General features: G+C 39.9%; 1 protein-coding gene across 3 annotated transcripts in view; it reads left to right on the forward strand.

The window, feature by feature from the left end:
* MEGF11 (multiple EGF like domains 11) overlaps nt 1–15,831 on the forward strand; it is a 409,367-nt gene that overhangs the window by 328,524 nt on the left and 65,012 nt on the right. For all 3 annotated transcript variants that reach the window (XM_063448765.1, XM_063448767.1, XM_063448766.1), the window contains exons 11-13: nt 10,637–10,757; nt 11,056–11,219; nt 13,170–13,272. In XM_063448765.1, the coding sequence (XP_063304835.1) occupies nt 10,637–10,757; nt 11,056–11,219; nt 13,170–13,272 (388 nt within the window). The remainder of the gene's footprint in view (nt 1–10,636; nt 10,758–11,055; nt 11,220–13,169; nt 13,273–15,831) is intronic.

Consider the following 15,831-nt stretch of genomic DNA (forward strand, 5'->3'; position numbering starts at 1 on the left):
TCCCCGAAGGCTCTGTACTTGGTCCCCTTCTATTTTCTTTTTATACTGCCTCTCTTGGAAAACGTATTACCTCATATGAATTCCACTACCTCCTGTACGCTGATGACACCCAGATATATCTCTCCTCCCCGGACCTCTCCCATGCCGTCCTGCAACGTGTCACTGCTTGCCTTTCTTTTTTTTTTTTTTTATCTTTTTTTATTGAAAAGAAGTTAGCAATAGAAGTGGGCTCACAGGCCTCCATGAGAAACATTTGTAAAGTCATAATACAGGGCAAGAGTCAATCTTTGTGCTTGCCTTTCTTTTATCTCTGACTGGATGTCCTCCTGCTTTCTGAAACTCAATCTCTCTAAAACTGAGCTCCTTGTCTTTCATCCTCCTAATACTGATCCTCCTCTTTCATTCTCCCTTCAAGTTAGTGGTATCCACATCAGTCCATCCATGCAAGCTCGCTGTCTTGGCATTATACTTAATTCTGACCTCACCTTTGAGCCTCAGATCCAGTATGTTACCAAATCCTGAAGTTTCCATCTTAAAAACCCACATCCGCCCCTTTTTTACACAAGATGTTACTAAGAAGCTTGTCCATGCTCTAGCATTACTTTTGCCCCTGTACAGTCTGTAATGAATGCTGCCGTCAGACGGATTTTCCTCTTCAGTCGGTCCTCTCACACCTCTGTCAGTCCTTAAATTGGCTTACTGTATCTTATAGGAGTCAATTCAAAGTACTAATCCATACCTATGAAGCATTGAACAATTCTAACCCCTCTTATATCTCTTCACAAATCCATAGATATGCCCCTTCTCAGTCTCTCTGCTCTGACCATGTACGGCCACCTCACGCTTGCAGGACTTCTCGCGGGCGACTCCCTTCCTATGTAATAGCCTGCCTACCACCATTAGACTCTCCCCTAGTCTTCAATAATTTGAGAAGTGCCTTAAAACCCATCTCTTTAGGAAAGCTTATGGCCTCCCAGGGTAACCTCTACCTCACATACCGGTCCCTTGCTTTCTCCTAAAGGGCAGCATTCTACTCTCTCCTCCAGCTCTGCTCCACTGCCACCTTATTTGATTGCTATTTCCTGAACTATTGTGTTTTATACCCCACCTCTTATAGACTGTAAGCTTGTTTGAGCAGGGCCCTCTTCAACCTATCGTTCCTGCAATGTTTTTTTTTTTGTATTTTTTGTCCTATTTATAGTTAAATCCCCCTTCTTTTTTTTTTTTTTTTTTTTTTTTTTAATTCTTTATTTTTGCACACGACAGGTAAGGCAAGAGGAATACAACTGTGTGGCTTGCGCAGAAGCCGAAGTACAAAGAATAATAGTGCAACCATAACGATTAACATCAGCACACCTGACAAGCCACTCTATACTTCCTACATTACTTGCCTCCTATCGAGGATTTTTTAATTTTTAATTCTTCATTTTTACCCAAGATATGAGCAGCAAGATTTCAGTAATGTTTAGGCTTGCGCAGAAGCCCTTTTTGAATAGAATCTTACAGTGATATAGTGCACAAGAGTACATATAAATAAGCCTCTCTTTGGTTTCTTCGTTCTTCGCCACCTATCTAGGGTTTTATAATTATTCCAGGCTATGTAGCTGAATATGGAGCTCTAACTCTATGCGCCAGGTCTACCTTTAAGCATCCTCGTTTCTCCGTTTGTTGAAACATGCCCGGGAGACAGATAAAATAATATACAAAAAAGGAAAAATACTAAGAGGAATGAGACCTAAGAAGGAGATATACCCCTATATACTGATGGGCCGAAGCCCATATAGGCCAGATCAAGGCCTGAAATAGGACTGAATTAGGAGAAAATAGAAAAGACTAGGAGAAGAAGAATAGAGAGAGAAGGAAAAAGAGAAAAAGCAGGTGTAGCCAGGGAAAGAGAAAGGGGGGGGGGGGGGGGCCTGGGGAGGGCCGGTCAAGGTAAACAGAGTCTAGGACACCGTCAGTATCCCGCGGCCCTGGCACCTAGTTATTCACTCGTTCGTATCCCTTCAGTCGCTACTGGAGCCCACCAGACTGTTATCCCATGGTTCCCAGGTCCTCTGGAAAGATATAGCCATCCCCTTCAATCTAGCGGTCAGGTCATCCATGACTCTGCTTTCCCGTATCCTGGATATAACCCCTCGGAACTCTGGTCCCTCGGGTGAGAGCCATGCCGTGGCTATCGCTCTGCGCGCACTTAGAGTGATCGTGTGTACCAGTTTCTGTTCTCTCTTCGTCCAACCCTCGATGGACCTGTTGAGTAGGTATATCCACGGGTTCATGACCAAAGGCTTACCGAACGTTTGTTTCAGCAGACCTTCTACTGATTTCCAAAAGCCTTGTATTTTGGGGCATTCCCACCACATGTGGATGTAAGTGCCTCTTAATCCGCATCCCCTCCAACAGTCGTCTGTATCTACTTTCCGCATATTGTGTAGGGTCACCGGTGTAGAATACCATCTGAACATGGTCTTCCATGCCTGTTCTTGCATCGTAACACAGATGGAGACGTTTCTGTTTGCTTCCCATATCTCCTGCCACTCTATGCCTTCCAATGCCTCCCCTAAGTCTGCTTCCCATTTATCAATGTATTTCAATCTGCCCCATTCCTTAGTTTCAGTGCTAAGGTGAGCGTATAGGATCGTGACCATGCCCTTGGGTGTGGTGCCCTCTATACATAATCTTTCGTAGAAAGATAGCTTACACTGGGCTGCTGCTTTAATGCAAGGTCTCCTAGCGAAGTCTCGTATCTGGATATAGCGAAAAAAGTCCGCTGGGGTCAAGTGGTTACCTTGCTGAAGTTCTTCGAATTGTATAAGTTCCCCGTTTTTATATAGTTGGTGGATACGTTGTAATCCAGCCTTTTCAATGTTTCGGAAGTTTCTAGGGGATCCCCCTTCTTATAATATTGTTAAGTGCCACGGAATTTGTTGGTGCTATATAAATGCTAATGATAATTCCATATTTAAATAGTATTCATTTTAGAATGCCCCTTTAAGCACTTTTAAACTTTTAGAACATATTTTATGTTTCTGAAAAAATTCTTCCTAACTAAAAATAAATAAATTCTTCCTTAGCTAAGCACTAAGTATAGTTAATGAATAAAATAAAAATATTCACTCAGAACGTACAGCAAAATATAGCATGCTTGCTGGAACATTTTCATGTATCAAGCAGGTCAACAATTTGCTCTGACTACAAAAAATGAAAGATTTGATTTTACACAAAACTGTGTGTTACTGGATCAGCTTCTGATATGCAATTAATCATTTATTAAAGCCTTTCTGGTAAATCCTCCTGATGATACTGAACACCAAGATGTGAAGTTTAGTTTGCAGTCTGTCCGTGCAGATGCTTTGACCTATGACTTCCAGTATGCTGTTATCTATAACTGTCTATAGATTACCAGCAACTCATCCCAGCTACAAATTCCAGAATCCGTGTAAAATCTCAAACTCAGGGGGCAACCCAAACATAATGAACACTGTAACATATTTTCAAGTGTTTTTCCTCCGCCTGCGCAAAAAATGTCCTAATTAGGAAGCTTACTTGTTTGTTATCCTTCCAGAATATTTCTACGGAATTAGCCCACATTGTGTGGCTTTGAGCACTGGCATATAGGGAAATTAGCGCAAAACAAATTGTCATTAACCATTTTAACCCGGATGAATCTCCATTAGCTCTTCTTAAGGGCAGTGAATTGACATGGCTCCCATTATATTCTTATTCAACTTCTTCATTACAATATCTTTAGCAGACTCTGGGCTTAGGGAGTCAGGGAACATCGTGGTTATAGTGTAACGTAATTTGGAGGCAGCAAATATATTGTGTACTCTTTAAGTGTTTTATAAACTAATACGCACATTAATGCTAAATACTCTTCCTGTGTGTTCCTGTAGACAAGCAATATGGCAGCTCTTTTTAGTTTTTCTATTGCTCAAATACATCTAAAATTGGAAGTATGAGACATAGGTAGTAAAGACTAAATTAAATAATTGGATTCATTGAAAATAGTTGATTCTATTTTGGGTACCAATTCCTTATAATGTATCTGGCAGGTTTTGGTATTATTAATTTTCCATAATGTCCTTCTACTTTTGTACTGCACGCTACTACTTGAGTCCTGTGAGTGGCAGAGGTTTTGCTCACCCTGTCTGGCATTCAAACGGTACTCAGTCTTGCCAGCTTAACAGTTTTTTCAAGAGTGTTTATCAGCTATTTAAGACTTAAGAAATGTAGCTACACTGTGATTTCTGTTCTATCCAGGAATCAATGGCCACATGCCACTTCTGAAATTACTAGCAGCATTCACAAGGTAGCTATGCTGCTGCATAGAAGTGGCTAGCTTCGAGTTTGGCTAACAAGCAGCCCTGCATCTTCGTTGGTAATGATCTCCATGGGGAGTAATTATCCAGGTCCCTTGGAGAGCCAAGAATTCATATACAGGACATAATTAGAGAGTGATAGGAGGCAGCAGTGAGATCGCAAGTCAGATGCACCCACATAACTTTACATCCACCACTTGACTGATCAGCAGTATATTTGCATTTAGCAGAAAAAAATCTGTATATGTTTCATTTATAGAGTGCATAGTAGGTAGCTGTGTAAGTGTAACACATATTACAATAAGGGGGTATTGCTGTAGTAATAATCACAGGCATACAATCAATTTTCAGGATTTGTATCTTCAAGAGATATTGGGTAACCCATGTTTATGCTTAAGTACAAGTAGAAACTTAACTGAGGCCCAGGGAGAAACTTTGACAGTGAATTAGTTTTCTGCTTGTGCATGCCTAGTTGCTGGAACACAACTCCTTTAATGCTCTGATAATTGGAGTCTAGTACATTAGCAACCAGAAAGCCAAGGATAGACACTCCTGCTATAAACGGTCAATGATATCTGTTGCTCTGCACTCTGTCTGCATTAGTATAGCTTTCCATGTGGTTCTAGAAATAAAATATAATCATAATGCTTAATTTTAAAGAACAATAATCCTAAACAATAATATGATATTATAAAATAATGGCTGGTGCCAGTGGCTTTGTTGCTGCAGTGCAGGTTTTCCTGTAAATCAGCATACAATGCTGCACTACATGTGTTTAGCATGCATACCCCCCTCATATTCTCCCCCTTCCTCTAACACACAGTGCTCTGTATCAGCATACGCACTGCAGTGTGCATTTTGCAGCAGTAGTAAGGCGAGTTTGGGATTTTGTAATCTTATCAAAGTGACATATGACTATTAGCATCTATCATCATGTCTGATAGTATGGGGGAACTAATGCAAGAAAAAGAACATATTCTGCATCTAAAACAGCATTTACTTCTATCATAGTAGCATGTCATGGCAAATGTATCACCGTGCCGCATATATTTTGCATTAATTTTACTAAAGTAAAAATGTGTTCTTAAAGGAAATTGTCAGGCAAATGTAAATATGTATGTAATTATAAAACGTATGTGTGCTTCAAGTCCTATTTTATATATATTTTGTATCCTTGTTTTAGAATGTAACAGACACTACTAGGCCATCCATGTCAAATTGTATTACAGGACAATCCTTGCTAGAATTAACCCATTCTTTGTATAGATAATGCATTTAAAAATATTTTAAAAAAACAACTGTAACGGCACCCCGGGCATAAAGGGTTTAAACCGCCGTTTAGAATATCTTCCCCTTCCAGAGACACAGGCACAGCTACTGTAGAACACCAAACTCCCGAACCGGAACCTCACGAATAGATGCTAGCAGACGAACAGGCACCCAAGCGGCTTACACTCCTGGCAATCAGTCTCTAACAGCATATAGTAAATCCCCCCAAAGATGAGACAGAGCTCCGTGTTGAGGGTCAAGCAGTGGTCTGGTTTATTCAGGGATACCTGCCCAGTATTTATGCAGGTCTCCCACCTGGTGGACACTCCCCTAGGGGACCAGATGGAAGACTGTAACACAGACAGACATGTATCACATTCAGACACACAGAAGTAAAACATCCCCACAATGCATCCTAATTTCCCTCCCTCTATCCTGGAGATAATTGGGAAGTAAACCAATTATCTCCCAGGACAGAGGCAAAACTCCATTATGCACGTGGGAACACAAAGACAGCAAAATACTTTAAAATATGCAAAGTTAAATTTTATACATAAAATACAGACATGTCACATATCCCCAGATAGCTAGGATCTGAGCGCACATAACTACCGAATAGCGCTCAGATCCTATACACACAGTTCAATTGCCATGGAGCCAAAGTCTTTAATTACACGAATAGGCTCCATGACATAGCTATCTGGGTTAAAACAGTCGCATAGAAAAAGTCCCGATTAATCTAGCGTTCGGCTAAACCGCCACAAATAGAAGCAAGAAGGCTGACGGCTCAGCGGTGTTCGCGCAAATAAGTGTCCGTTTTCCAGTTCCATAGTTTGGGCGCTGAACACCGCTGGCCGTTCGGGACTTTTAAAATGGCTGCCGCCACGTGTTCGGCAAACGAACAAAGGCCACCCAGTATTCGTCAATTAAGCTGTGGTTAATCGCAGCTTCTGGGAGGTAAATTGCCGGCACACTCCAGATCCCAGGTGGTCCAGTCATTCGTGCGTTAGTTCGGTAGATTGCATCTACCGACCGCTGGGCAGAAAGGCACGAACAAGCCTTTTCTGCAGGGGAAAAGAAGGCTTTTTAACATGGGGCCATAGTCCAGAGGCAACAGGCGGGCAACCAGGCTCCTCGAATGCAATGTGGCGAGATTGGTCTCGTCACAACAACTAATCCCAAGTATTAAAAGAAAATAAAAGATACTCAACTATTTTTGTGAATTCACATACATTACATCATCAGCTTAGATCTTTGCCCACACTTGGAAGTAGCTTGGCCAATCAGAAACATCTCCCTTGGTTTATAGAGTATGATCTGTAGATTGGTCAACCCAGTAATGCAAAAGTTAACATCAGTTAGGACGAGAGCCGTTGTTTAATTCTGTTTTCAGAGATAAAATATGCGATAGTCACTAACATACACATGATATAACTCACTATAAATTTGCCAAACTGTTCCTTTAGCTTCATACTGTGTAGTGGGAATGGCTGACTGTACAGCCCCGATTCTGCTCTAAGCAGACCAGTTTGGAACACTGCAGGTTAAGAGAAAGCGACAGAAAGATGTTCTATACCGGAAGCAGAAATAAGGAAGTATTTTAGAATTAAGGAGGAGATACAGAGGAGAGACAATGTAAGGGACACTCTAAAATTCAAAATAATGTTAATTTTGAATGTTAGAGTGTTTATTAGTAGGTTTAGATTATTAGCCTCCTTTTGCTTAAAAATAAAAAAAATCTAAATATGCTGTAACCCAGCACCAAGACAGTGTCCTCTCTGCAGCGGCCCAATCTACCTACCATCAGATCACTGATCCTGATGATCTCAGGTCCAACCACATGCTTCTACAAGCAGTGGTCTTCTACGTAGTCCATTTGGAAGACCTGCTAATTGTCTTTGTCACTCTATATTTATCTTGCATCACTCTGTTCCTCTTCTCTTCCTTACTCCTAACCTGTTCTTTGTCCTTCTATTTCTCCTAATATGAATAAGGCAAAGTGGGGACTACTTTGCCTTATGTATATTTCCTGAAGCGTCAAGAGCTGAAGAGGAGCCAACAGATTGTGGAGACTGCGTAGGACAAATTCAGGTAAGTAAAACTCGCCTCCCCCAGCACCTGAAACCACCGGACACCAAGTGGCAAAATTATGCAAAGGCCCCAGAAAGTGGCAGAGCCGCTTTAAAAATCACTGGTCTTGAGGAGGAAGAACCCATCTGTCTGCCTAACAGGCCAGTTGTAAGCATTGCCATGTCTCAGAAATGTTTTGCGTTCTCTGAGGAAAGGGACAGAATATTTCCACTAAAAACACTATATTAAGATGTAGTGCTTTAGAGTTTAATTTGTCCTTTTAGGATGCATAATGAAGTGTTCCTTTAGGGTCACGTCATACCTGCAGTCAAATCATGCACATTTTGCAACTCTGTGCTCAGACACTGAATGCACAACTTTGACAAGATTGACATAACTCTCATTACGGGCTGCCTGATAGCTCTGAGAGGCTGCATGGTGCTCTATGTCCCACCAACTTTGCAATAATGCAAACATGTGATGCTGGTTATACTACCCCTTCCTATCACACAGTGAGGTGATAGTTAACATTGGCATTACAAGTGTTTGTGAACTATATTTTCTAGGGATGCACCGAAATTTCTGCAGCTAAAAGTTTCGGCCGAAAATGGGCCTATCCCATTTCTGCCGAAAACAGGTCAAATTTGCCAAAAAAATAAAAAATAAATATGTTTTGGGGGGTGGGAGGGATGAAGGAACACTATGAGACAGGGGAGAGGGGAAAGAGCACTATGGGACAGGGGAGGGCGGGAGAAAAAAATTATGGGACAGGGGAGGGGGGAAAGAACAAATAGGGCGGGGGGAGGGAGGAAGAACACTATGGGACGGGGGGAGAACACTATGGGACAGCGGAGGGGGATGAACACTACCGGACAGGGGAGAGGGAAGAACACTATGGGATGGGGGAAAAGAACACTATGGACCAGGGGAGGGGGGGGAAACATTGGGACAGGGGAGGGGAGAAAAGAACACTATGGGACTGGGGAGGAGGGGAGAAAAGAACCACTAAAAGAGAAGGGATGTTTTTCATATTAGATTAAATTCATTAAAAAGTATAATATTAATAAAACTTATAGGAAAAAATACGTTTTTTAAATCATTTGGGGGAAAAAAAGTCATTTTCAGTTTCGGTTTTCGGCCAAGGGCATCCTGAATTTTCATTTCGGTGCATCCTTAATATTTCCCATGATGCACTGCCATGTTTATTTCCATAAATACATATCTTTACATAATATATCTCGCAAAATTATAAACAGTGAAGCTTGTGGGCTACAGAAAACTAGCAGTCAAGCATAATGATGTTGTTGTTTTTTAAGAAGATCAAGTATCTATTACTTTTTTTTAACCATTTACCATTTGACTTTAACTGCGTTGTGAAGTGCTCAAGGGGTTAAGCAAGAAATATATGAAATGATTGCTTTATGCTGGATTTGTGGCTGTTGAATAGATAATTCATTTTTTAAGTCTGAGTCAAGGAAATAATGAAAGGTCATGAGAAGTCAACACAGATGATAAAGCTGAAAAAGCATCTACTTTCACTTCAAAGGCTAGCATCTTTATTTGAAGCTGCATTTGTGCAGTCCCTCATGGGGAGATTCCTTGAGTCTCTGTGTTTTTTGCTGACAGGAGGCAGTTATATTTCTACACCACCTTCATCCCTGAGGTCGCCCTACTAATCAGGTTCAAAATGTTAATTACTGCGTCTGCATGAGTAATGGAGGGGGGTGGGGGGGGGGGGGAGAGTGGGCTCCTTTCTCCCCTTCTGGCATCTAATTGGGAAGCCCAGAATATCTGGTTCTTTCCATACCTTAAATAATTCCACCTTACCTCAGCTCTCAATGTTCTACATGGTTAACCCTTTCTATACTAACAATACATTGAAATGTTATATAATTTCTCTCATCTTACCAGCAATTCTCTCCAATAAATAAGGGCCTACAGCATCTTGAACTTTAAGGAGAGAAATAATTACAGATAGGTAACAAATATTGTGTTACTCAAAAGAATGACACATTCTTTCAAGTCACTATTTACACAAATTGATATTTGCAGCCACTTTATGTATCACCAATAAGAGTTCTGTCCATTGTAGGCAGTCCATCTATTGTTGGGAAACATTTCCCAGAACTGCTTTCTTCTAGCAATTTATTGTTATCAGAATTCCAGGAAATGTAATCTAACATTAGTTTGAGGGCCAGGGTTTAACAACCTTGGTCTGTAATAATATAAGATGTAGGAAAATACTGTTGAGTGATGAAATGCAAATTAGGTAGATTTACTGTTGTCAAGAATAATCCCGGATGCAGTTTTGTTACAATACACAAGGATTGCGTAGACTGGGATAACGAGCCAGGAAATATCTTTGCCCACTAAGGAAATTTCTGGAGAAGGTCACTAATGAAACACTGTTCTGCCAAAGTAAGTGGTTGTTAGTAGATAATGAAGAGGTCTGGTCTTTTTAGTGAGCCAAATACTTTTCAATTAGTATGGTTAACCACAAAAAGGAACAGAAGGATGTGTAGTGCATTAGTCAGCCCACTGAAAAGGCATGCATGATGAGGCATTGCAGACATTTTCAGTCTGCACTCTCCAAATCCAATGATATCACAAATTAAATAAGCCACACACATATTCTAAAGCCAATTAGGGATGCATGTACCAATTTTTTCCTTGTGTCCTCATGTAATCATCAGACATTGATTTTCAGGATTATACTGTTTAATCACAGGTAAGTCCATTATATCCAATATTAATCATGCACAGACAGTGGCGTTCTTAAAAGGTTGCCTTGCAGGGATACTTAAAGCCAGGGTTAGAAAATAGGTTAAACCACCATCATAGCAATTCATTACAATCACATCCAGTCATGGACTCACTCAGCCATTCACTATAATCCTGTCTATTCTCCAAGGTTTGCTAGATGATATCCTTCTCCAAAGGGATGTGATGTAATCTGTGCTTTGCTCTTTTCTCAGGGATCAGACTGCTCAGCACCGTGCCCATCAGGAACATTTGGTGCGAATTGCTTGTCTCAGTGTAACTGCAAAAATTCGGCAATTTGCTCCCCTGTAGATGGCTCCTGTATGTGCAGAGAAGGTAAAATTAAACTTCCAAATCTGCTTTCATATAGATGCATCATGGTGTGTTTTAAAAAAAAAAAAAATGTATTAAATAAACTGAGGCCAGTGAGATTTATAAATTTAAAACCAGGATCTGCAAGAGTTATATTTATTCATGATTCTGCTGTCAGTTAATAGATAAACTTGATATCACTGTTGTTAGCAACTGAAACAGTTTTGTATTCCGGAGGGAGGAATGGGGATTAAACATTCCAGGAATATACTGTTTGTTTGATTCACCAACAAATAGGACATAGTAATATCTCTCTCTTTAGGTTGGCAGGGGATAGACTGTTCCTTTCCATGCTCTAGTGGTACCTGGGGACTGAACTGCAATCAAACCTGTAACTGTCTGAATGGTGCCTCTTGTAGCCCCGTGGATGGGAGCTGCATATGTGCCTCTGGCTGGATGGGAGATATTTGTGATCAGCCATGCCCGGTAAGGCTGGATGAAAATACACTCATCAGCATTCATTATCACTTCTATTAACCCCTTTATTACCACATGTCACACTTTATAGTCATCATAATATGATCGCTAAAGACATTATGCCAGAGTGCAATGTCTGACTTATTGAGCTCTGAGACCTCAGTTGAATCATGCATTTGTTAAATGACTGGATCATCCCATTTTAGAATGTGATCTTTAAAGAACACTTTGTTATGACTGTCATTCACTGATCCAAAAAGGTTCTGAGAGTTCACACATTCCGCCTACCTTGCCTCACAGAAAACATTACAACGATCAATTGTGTCTTATCTTTACAACCATCCTAATTACAAAGGGATAGAAAAGTCAAATGCCAAATTTCCCTAGTTAAGTTTGTTTGAAAAAGGATTTGAAGGGTTAAATCAGAGGAAAGAACATATTGTGGAATATAACAATATTATGAATATTCACAGTGATGTGCGTTAAGTCACTAAGCCAAATAATTAATCTAAGTCATAGGAGTGGAGGTATATTTCCATTTGTTTGTTGTATAAATCTTCAACAGTAAGATGTGCCTCCTGTATACCACATTATGTGTGTTTAGTAACAATTTGCTGATTGAAACTGAAATAATGTGTGTTTGACAGAATGGAGTTCTGTATTCCAAAAAGTATGATTACAATTGCAGGTAGGAACCTTCACAAGGCTCAACGAGTGTGTCAGGTCTGTAACCTGTTAGATTGTAGAGGTTTCCTGTATTTGTCCTGGAAGTGTAATAAATGCCCGAATTTTAATCTAAACCTGCAACTGGCTATACATTTACTTCAGCTTTAATAGTAATTTTAAGCATCGACTCAGCAACGTGTTTTAACATGTGGAATACATTGAAATGTCCTCATTTAAAAGCATGTCATACATACTGGCACATTTTGATATATTAATAACAGAGGGTACTAAAAGCAACAAGTGCCAAATACACACACCACTCCCTGTGTATCAGAACAGGCAATATTAATACTTATACATGTACAGGTACGTATAGGAGATGTTCCATATAAGGACCTATAAAGATAAAAAATAGTACATAGTATAGCCTGTATATGCAGAAAAAAGAAATGTGGAAGTGATTGAATACACTCACGAATTCCAGAGCCGTGCCAGGCTCTGTATATGATGCCCAAGGGTGCCTCAGAAGGCTTTGTGGAGAATCTTGAATGGTATCCCCCAGAAGTAGGAAAAACAGCAGCAAAGTGATGAATAAAAAATAATAAATTTATTGTAAATAAAAGTTAAAATAGTAACTGTGCAGGTCCCATATGTGCAGGTCCCATATGGGACCTGCACAGTTACTATTAACTTTTTTAACTTTTTTTTTTTAACTATTTTAACTTTTATTTACAATAAATTTATTATTTTTTATTCATCACTTTGCTGCTGTTTTTCCTATTTCTGGGGGATACCATTCAAGATTCTCCACAGAGCCTTCTGAGGCACCCTTGGGCATCATATACAGAGCCTGGCACGGCTCTGGAATTCGTGAGTGTATTCAATCACTTCCACATTTCTTTTTTTTGCATATACAGGCTATACTATGTACTATTTTTTATCTTTATAGGTCCTTATATGGAACATCTCCTATACGTACCTGTACATGTATAAGTATTAATATTGCCTGCTCTGATACACAGGGAGTGGTGTGTGTATTTGGCACTTGTTGCTTTTAGTACCCTCTGTTATTACTTTATTTTAGGGTGTTGGGGAACACCCTTACCACTCCAACTGTGCTCCTATTTAACTGTGTAAGCGCCATTCACTTTCCTTTCTTTTGTGTACATTTTGATATATGCCATTATTTAGGATTCTTGTTCTCCAACAACAAAGTCCCTATTAATAGACTGAAGATTCAGCTTATGGCTTAAGTCAGACTATATTTTTCCTTTCTCTCTCTCTCTTTCCTAGGATGGAATGTACGGCCTGGACTGTGCTGAACAATGTGATTGCAGCCACGCAGAGGGATGTGACCCTGTCACTGGTCACTGTCACTGTCTGGCAGGGTGGACAGGTACATTACAGGAGACAAAAGGAAAAGAAATCAACAGCTAATGGTCAAACTATAACTTGTGTCAGTCCCTACACAGAGATTATTTCTCTAAGTAGTGAGTTTAGTGGATACTACACAGGTCTGCTGACACTTAAAGGAACACTCCATTTAAAAAAAAACTATTTTTAAGTTAAGGAGGTATACCATCCCCAAAGAAAACATGCATGTATTTTTTACTGCACGTTTTCTTTGTGGATATGTGAAAAAAAAAAAACACCTTGCTTTTGCAAGTCTTTGCAAATACTTCTCTCTTTCCCTGACCAGACGTCCAGCCTGTGCCATGGAATACACCAATCAGAGGCTTCTTATTATTGAGTGCACATGAAATCGCGGCCAAATGGTACAAATCATTGAGGGTAGAAGGTAGGCACTCGCTAGTTTAGCGGGCCTGCCATTTCCATTAGCTCTGTGGATCTAGTGGAAGAAAACTTCCCTTGCTGTCTGAGTGACATCTAGGGAGGTGTTTATGCCCCCAAATATAAAAGAAACTGATTTCCGTTGAAATCAGAACTTTTATAAACTGTCAGAAATATTACAGACTCCAGATACAAAGTACTTTTTCAAGCTGAAGTGCTTTTTGTGTCCGGAGTGTTCCTTTAACTATGCTATATAACCAATTTTCTAAATAGTGGCCAAATTAGCTGTTGTCTAGATCTTTTCAAATGCCGTTGTCATGCCCTAAATCTTGTATGCTTCTCGTTGTCACCGCATAATTCACTGAATAGTCTTCATATTATATTATGGCACATGTTATACAGCAGTTATGATTAAAATCAGAAATATTCTGTTTGTTTGCACAATTGTTTACTCAACAGATAAAACTTCAATTTGTGATAAAATATCCGAAATACAATTTACAAGATACAGAGCCACTAATCCCTTGTTTCTTTAATACTAACTTGAAAAACTGCAAAACTGTAGTATTTTAGCAGATTGAACCAGAAAAGTAAGCAGGCATGGAAATAGAAAGGAAGATGAAAATATCTTTTCAAGAACCACATTTGTAATGTTTCTAAAATACCTAACTAAAGTAGAAATGCAACTATAACTGAAAAAACACTCAGATCATTATTCACTAAACCGTGAGCTTGTGAACATTGATTTGTGAATTTCAGATTCTAGACCATAATAGTTCAATTGTAACACCTTTCCAACTCTGCTGTATTTTCAGATCACCTGTTTTTTGCCTGATATTTGAAAATCACTGATCTTTTCTTGTCAATTCAGAGTTCAGTGAATAAACCTGATGTTTCCAGTTTATAGAAAATAGTATAATGTCTGTAAATTGTGCAAGTTACTTCCGTTAACAAATGCAAAGATTTAATGTTATTACTCATATAAATGCAGGTATGTTTGTAGGTGATGGAACATGGAATCTAAAGCCCTTAAATTATGCTAGCCACAGCCAGTCCTATCCATTGCTGCTTTCATATTGGAAGAGATAAAATTAAAACTTTGGATACTTATTTTTGATAAATGTCAGGGGTTTAGTCACTAAATTAGAATTTTAGCCAATTGAAATCCAAATGGCAAAATTTAAGCATGCTGGTTTGAACAAGTTCTCCAGCCTCCTCTAATAATTGTATCTAGGCTATTTTTATTTATTTTTTAATTCTTTATTTTTGGTGTGCAAGCTAGTACATACAATTGACATCCGCCACAACAGCGTGTACTTATATGGTAACATACAAGAGTAAAACAGTGGCCTAGAGTAAGTGCACAAATTTTTGAAAAGCATAGTGATAGGTTAGGCAGTAGAGGGTAAACTAACTACAATAAACAGGCTGCTTAATAACTCGTCTGTTTCAGCGCACCTTAGTGGTACCAACATTTAACACTTGTACTTGGCTGGAAGGTAATTTCACTGGTGTATCTAGACAACTACCTGTGGGTAACCTTAAGTGTCATTCTGGTTATGTCGCACAAGCATAGTCTAACTATTTGTTCACTAAATTGTTACTTTACAAGAAAGACTTGGATAAAAATAGGTTATATGTAAAGAAAATAAAACAAAGATGCTAAACGTTTAACCTTGTGATATCGCTTGTTGCAGCGAGGCCGTAAAGTGTACACGTTTGTAAGAAATTACACAACACCACAAAATAGGATGTGGTACTACACATTACATTACTCTATAATGCCTGTAAACGTTGGACTAAGTCCTTGTTAACCTCCCATGACGCCTGAAGCGCCGGTAAGCACATGGCGTGCCTGGGGTTACTGTGCCTAGTGGGGGGGGGGTATGTGTGGTACCCGTTGTTATCGGGTGGTGAGGCCCTCGGCGGATCCTTCATGGGCATGGATATGGAGGGCGGTGGGAGGTGTTTGCATTATGGGAACTAGGAGGGAACAGATATCTGTTCCTGTGCTAAGCTGCTGGGTATAAAGGTTAGCTTGGGGAGCCTGCGTAGCGGTGGGAATGTGAGGAGTCAATTCAGCTCCAATAGTGGGGCCGGGCGCTAGTGCGTGATTGTCGTTGGGCTGGGGAGTGCGGCCACCCGCAAAGTGGGGCTATAGCTC

Source organism: Pelobates fuscus, chromosome 3 (assembly GCF_036172605.1).
Source record: "Pelobates fuscus isolate aPelFus1 chromosome 3, aPelFus1.pri, whole genome shotgun sequence".
Taxonomy (NCBI): domain Eukaryota; kingdom Metazoa; phylum Chordata; class Amphibia; order Anura; family Pelobatidae; genus Pelobates; species Pelobates fuscus.